The sequence below is a fragment of the Pygocentrus nattereri genome, chromosome 28, assembly GCF_015220715.1.
Source record: "Pygocentrus nattereri isolate fPygNat1 chromosome 28, fPygNat1.pri, whole genome shotgun sequence".
In the NCBI taxonomy this organism is placed as follows: Eukaryota; Metazoa; Chordata; class Actinopteri; order Characiformes; family Serrasalmidae; genus Pygocentrus; species Pygocentrus nattereri.
The window spans coordinates 2,925,111-2,931,621 of record NC_051238.1 but is presented as its reverse complement, the minus strand read 5'-3'; the positions used below and the strand labels follow the sequence as shown (position 1 = coordinate 2,931,621).

The 6,511-nt window shown below is 43.1% G+C and overlaps 1 protein-coding gene across 6 annotated transcripts in view; it reads right to left on the bottom strand.

Moving 5' to 3' along the window:
• LOC108411859 (voltage-dependent R-type calcium channel subunit alpha-1E) overlaps positions 1-6,511 on the bottom strand; it is a 296,188-nt gene that overhangs the window by 149,095 nt on the left and 140,582 nt on the right. For all 6 annotated transcript variants that reach the window (XM_037535798.1, XM_037535799.1, XM_037535797.1 and 3 more), the window contains one exon: positions 3,035-3,140. In XM_037535798.1, coding sequence (XP_037391695.1) covers positions 3,035-3,140 — 106 coding nt within the window. The remainder of the gene's footprint in view (positions 1-3,034; positions 3,141-6,511) is intronic.

The following is a 6,511-nucleotide window of genomic DNA, read 5'->3' as shown; positions in this document are numbered from 1 at the left end:
AGAGCAGGTCCTATTTATGGGTTTGGGTCATTCAGGGGTTAGAGTGTGTTGTGCTGGTCTGAGTGGATCAGACACAGCAGTGCTGCTGGAGTTTTTAAACACTTCAGTGTAACTGCTGGACTGAAAATAGTCCACCAACCAAAAAGCCAACAGCGTCCTGTGGGCAGCGTCCTGTGGGCAGCGTCCTGTGACCACTGATGAAGGACTAGAGTCTGACCACCACAAACTGTGCAGCAGCAGATGAGCTGTCGTCTCTGACTTTACATCTACAAGGTGGACCGACAAGGTAGGAGTGTCTAATAGAGTGGACAGTGAGTGGACACAGTGTTTAAAAACTCCAGCAGCACTGCTGTGTCTGATCCACTCAGACCAGCACCACACACAATAACACACCACCACCACACCAGTGTTACTGCAGTGCTGAGAATGACCCACCACTCCTCAGTACTGAGATTAATAACTGATCACACTGATTTATCAGTCTACTCAGGCTTTAATGAGAACTTTAGTGTTTTTCTAAAGTATTCTCTTTTCTTAGTGAAGTTTAGTGCTGGTGAAATCATTTTGAAGTTTTTTTGAAGTGTTTGCAGTTCAATGGCTCTAATTAGATGTGAATGTCTGTCTGTCTGGCCTATGATGGACTGGCAAACTGTCCAGAGTGCATCTTGCCTTTAGCCCAATGACAGCTGGGATAGGCCCCAGCACCCTCCGTGACCCAGAAGGAGAAGCAGCTTAGAAGATAGTGCGTGTGTGTGTGTGTGTGTGTGTGTGTGTGTGTGGCTCTTCTTAGCCACCATAGAATGGCTGGTAATGGGCGCTGCAAAAAGAGGTGAAGCCCAGTATTGCTGCTGATATGGTATCTGTAATAGTACAATAGTCCTGATTAATGTGAAAAGTGAACTCAAACTTTTGAACAGTAGCTTATACGTATGTATTTGTATGTGAGAGGCAGAGAGAGGGAGAACAGTGAGTAAGAGAGAGAGAGAGAGAGAGAGAGAGAGAGAGTGTCCCACATTAAAAATAAATCGGCTTGATAATATTTCTCTGCGTGGGTGGACGTCCACTCCAGCTACATTCAGCACTGAGAGATGAATCAGTTTCAGTAAATCAGTGTTTTTGGTTAAAGTGAATGAACAGAGAGTGTCAGTCAGACAGCAGTCACAACATACACCAATCAGCCATAACATTCAGCCTTGTTTCTACACTCATTGTCCATTTGATCAGCTCCACTTACTGTATAGCTGCTCTCTGTAGTTCTACAGTTACAGACTGTAGTCCATCTGTTTCTCTGATACTCTGTTACCCTGTTCTTCAGTGGTCAGGACCCCCATGGACCCTCACAGAGCAGGTACTGTTTGGGTGGTGGATCATTCTCAGCACTGCAGTAACGCTGACGTGGTGGTGGCGTGTTAGTGTGTGCTGCGGTGATGCGAGTGCCGGAAGCTCCACAAACTCAGCCATCATTCTGCACAATCATCTAATCACGCTATTATGAAAGTGATAAAGATCTCTGTGCTGAAGAAGAGAAGCTCACGTAAACAGACCAGGCTCCATTTCCATTAACAAACATCCCTAACATTTACACTTGATTCATAAAGCCTATGTTTCAGTGTTTTCTCTTTTCAGCATCAGCAGCAACAGAGTTTTTAAATTATGTTTGCTATGATTAATTCTTTCTGATAAATTGCTGCAACGACTTCTTGGTTTTTCCTTGTAAAGTCAGCAAAAGCAGGTCGTACAGAGCAAATTAGAAATAAACTAATGAATAATAGTATTATTTTTTTGGTAACACTTTATTTGCATGGTCCACTGTAGATGCTTTGTAAAAGCTCTGTATGTATTTAGTTAAAATTCAACTAAATATCTGTTAAATGCAACTGAACTACAAGTTCAGTGTGAAAGACTTTATTACATCTAACCCTAAACCCAAAACCTGACCTTAACCTCAAGGCTAAACCTACATCTACTCCTAACCTTGACCCTAACCACAATGTTGCTGATAATCAACTGAACATCACCGCAAAGTTTGTTAATGATTTAAGGACCTGTAGAGCATCTATAGGAGACCATCCAAATAAAGTGTGACCGCTTGTTTCATGAAGTAATAAGTAACGTAATCCTGTTACACTCAGAAATAATGGATTACTAAATTAATGGTGATTCGCATGGACATTTTTTGGCTGTTCTAGTTTACGCATGAACATCTAAAACTTGTAAAGGTTAGGGAACCGGCCGCCTGTTCGATCCTCAGAGCTGACACTATGTGACTGAGGCGTACTTGAGCAAGACACCTAACCCCCAACTGCTCCCGGGCGCTGCGGACAGGGGTGCCCACCGCTCCGGGCAAGTGTGCTCACTAGTGTGTATGTGGTGTTTCACTTCACGGATGGGTTAAATGCGGAGGTGAAACTTCTCCGTTGTGGGACTAATAAGGGTCACTTAATCTTAATATCTGAGCTTGTATGTATCAGTTATACAGTCACTCTTTCAGTAAAGAGTCCTGACGTAGAGCCACCGCCACTGTTTTGGATTCCTAACAACTAACCCAAACCTGCTTAGACCACAACTCATATTCACAGTGAGTGACTTATCTAGAACTTCCAGAAGGCCTATGGAAGGATGTTTTAACTCAGTCACTTCCTAATTATGTTGGTAGTTAATCTAACATGTAAGGCCTTCAGTCTAGCTTCTAAACAGTGGGAGAGCAGCTTGGCTGTATCTTCCTAGATACAATCGAGAAAATAACCTAATTGGACATTTTTTTGTTCTGACAGTAAGTAAGGGAGTAAGAGAATTACTACAATACTTGGTGTATAAACACAACAAACGTGATAAATATTTTAAATAAAAATGAACTAGAAATTTCTTTTTGTTTGAAGGTCCAGATGTTCCCCACTGCTCTATGGTGGGCCTTTATGGTAGGTGTTATTGACAAAAAGATCAATGACTGCAGATACAATGAAGGAGTATTAAACATACAGTTCAGTGTATGTGAGGTTGAATGTGCGTGTAATGATTGTTTGTCTATTCTTACCAGTTTTTTGGACATTGGTGTTTTATCCTCTCCAGGCAGGTGCTGCTCGAGTGCCAGAACGATGCAGTTAGCGATGATGGTGGCCAGAATCATATACTCAAACGGAGTGAATTGAAGGAGTTAAGGAGCAAACAAATACATATTACATGCATAAACAACACCCAGAGCTCACAAACCACATCATCTCAAATCCCTCGTCTATTTACTGCACGCTCTCAGATATCCCATAAGCAGCTGATCTAGTCTTGAGTGTTGCAATGGTGAAAATCCGGCTAAAACACACCTGATTCAGCTCAGCTAGGCGTAGCAGTCCTGTTAGAAAAGGAATATCACAAAAGCAGATGTTAGTGAGGGAGAAGAGTCCAGATTTGTCCTGCTTAGTTTGCTTTATGTATAAACTTGTGGTTGGTGTATATGTGTGTTTGTACGAGTGCCTGATGTAGGAACACAATGCACACTGTAGCTTCTACTGTACATCAGGTTTTTGTTTGTTGGTTTGCTTTGCTTTGTTCATGTGTGTTTGTGATTTGTTTTGTTTTGAATAGTCCCTGCTGGCTCCAGAGTTTTCTATCATCGACTGAGAACCAGCCAAGAGACTTTGCCTCACAGTGGCAGAATTTGACTGGGCCACAAGCCAAGACTTTTTTCATCGTGGTAGTGGAGTTTTACAAGGCTGCAAGCCAGAAGACTGTTCCGTGCTGTAGTGGAGTGTGACTAGGTCACGAGCTGGGACACTCCTTAATGTGCTAGCAGAGTTTGACTAGACTGCGAGCTAGGACATTTCTCACCATGGTATTGGAGCTTGACTAAGCCATGAGCCAGGGACTTTGCATTGCGACAATGGACTTTGACTTGGCCACAAGTTGGGACCTATATTACTGTGGAATCAGAGCTTGACTAGGTCATGACCGCTGAGTTTGACTTGGCCACGAGCCAGGACATTTCTCACTATGGTATCAGAGCCTAACTGGGCCATGAGCCATGGACTGGGTTTGACTTGGCCACAAGTTGGGACATTTATCACTGTGGTATCAGAGCTTGACTAGGCCATGAACCAGGAACTTTGCATCATGACAGCTGAGTTTGACTTGGCCACAAGCCAGGACATTTCTCACTATGGTATCAGAGCCTAACTGGGCCATGAGCCATGGACTGGGTTTGACTTGGCCACAAGTTGGGACATGACTAGGCCATGGACCAGAGACTTTGCATTGTGACAACTGAGTCTGACTTAGCCATGAGCTGGGATGTTTCTCACCATGGTATCAGTGGTTGACGATAGGGGCTTAGGAAGGCAGTGTAGGGGCTAAGGGGTGTAGGAGCTGGGAAGAGTAGGGGTGAGGGAAGACGGGGACTAGGGAGGACAGAGGCTAAGATGTGTAGGTATTAAGGAGGATACGAGCTAAGCTGGATAGGGGCTAAGGGGTGTAGGGCTTGGGAGGACAGGGGTTAAGGAGAATAGAGAAGGCTAGAAAAGATAGGTGATTAAGAGGATGGGGGCTAGGATGGGGTTATGGGGAGCAAGGACTAGGCAGAATAAAAAATAAGGAGGACATGGGTTATATGTATGGGGGCTAAGGAGGATTGGGGTTAGGAAACATATACACTGATTTTCTCATCATTTACCTTGACCTCCAGAATAAGAGAGAGAGAGAGAGAGAGAGAGAGAGAGAGATGGAGAGAGATGGAAAGGGGGGAGAGGGGAGGTGTTTGAGATCACCTAAGACAGAGAGCCGTATCCGTGGCAACAGGCTCCAGCCCCGTCTCCAGGACTCAGCACCAGTTAAAACGTCTCTAAGCATCATCAGCCCTGTTCATCTACACACACACACACACACACACACACACACACACACACACACACACACACACACACACACACACACACACACACCTCGACACACATCAGCAGAGTCACTCTGTTACTCACACAGAGCAGCGTGGACTGAGAGTTCACAGACTCAGAGTCGTCTTTAAATGCACCATTATTGTTTTGCTGGTGTTTTTCTTTGTTCCAACTTCTTAAAAAACCTCATATGCAACATAATTTGTGAAAATTATATCATCCACGCTTACAACATGCTATGTACTATATTATAAAAGTAGTTCGCATTAGTGATTAGTGTGCAGTGGGGACAGAGTTGTGGGCAATGACTTGGGCTAAACTTTGCATCAGAAAAAAAAACAGTAAAAATGAGAAAACATCTGTCCTAATCCAAAGAAATATGTCTCATGTTGGGAGAAGGACATGAACATACAGATGAGAATCCTGGGCCAGTAAATTAAAGTGATTAATTATCTAGTCTTGTTATGTTATCAAGGTCAAAGTCAAAGTCAAAGTTTATTTATGCAGCACTTTTTATAACAGGTGGTGTCACAAAGCAGCTTTACAGAAAAATCTGGGTCTGAGCCCCCATGAGTGTCGCCAGTGGCAACAGTGGCAGGAAAAACTCCCTAAGAGCAGGAGGAGGAAACCTTGAGAGGAACCAAGACTCAGAAGGGGAACCCATCCTCCTCTGGTCGACACCGGATAAAAAATAGGATTAGTATAAAATATTATACTACAAAAACGGGGAAAACAGGTGGAGCTTAGTTTTAGTTTATATCATACACTTAATGTAATTCCATTTCATTTTTTATAAGTTCTACTGCAGAACTGGAAGGGATCACCCGTTGAACGTGGCATGTCAAGTCAGGTTTAGTTTGCATTGTTTCAGGTTAGCTGAAGTTTCTTCACTGTCGTGACCTCAATCTTTGACAGTACTAGCGACTGATACGGCCACTAGAAAAAAAAACGTAATCATTGCCATAGCAGTGCGAATCAAAGCTCCAACAGCAAATCATGTGATTCAAAGTCGTCACCCAGTGGATCCGTCGACCTAACAAACTCCAACTCCCAGAACTAGGAGTAGTTAGATTTAAATCCCGGGCTTTAGTTAGGATAGTGCGAGGAATCGCTTCATTCACTTGAGCTACTGAGTGTTTTTTTCTTGTTTTCTGGATTTGCGACTCTTCCTTTTATCGTTGCAGCTTTTGGTCTTGTTTGCCTGTTTTGTATTATTGTTCTTGTGTATTGGACTGTTTTGGATTTGACCCATGCCTGACAACGAGCTTGGATTCTGAGTTAATCAGTAAAACCTTTTCTTCTAACCTTGTCCGGGAGCGTCTGGTAAATTCTGTAGCATTACAAAGTTAATTTTTTAATCAACTTTGATTTGTTTGTGTACATTACTAAAGAAGTGCTTAGAAACTACTGAAAAATCAAGAGCTGAAGTAGGTAAAGGCCCGATCCCACTTCACCCCTCACCCCTAGTGAAGTAGTTAGTGAAGTAGTGTTATTTATTTGAGGGTTGTTTCATTTTGTAAGGGGAGATTTCAACCACTAACCCTTGGTTACTGGTTGAAACTCGGTTCCAAGGGTTTTATGGCTTAATTCAGAACCATTAGACCTCTGCATTTAACCCATCCATGCAGTGA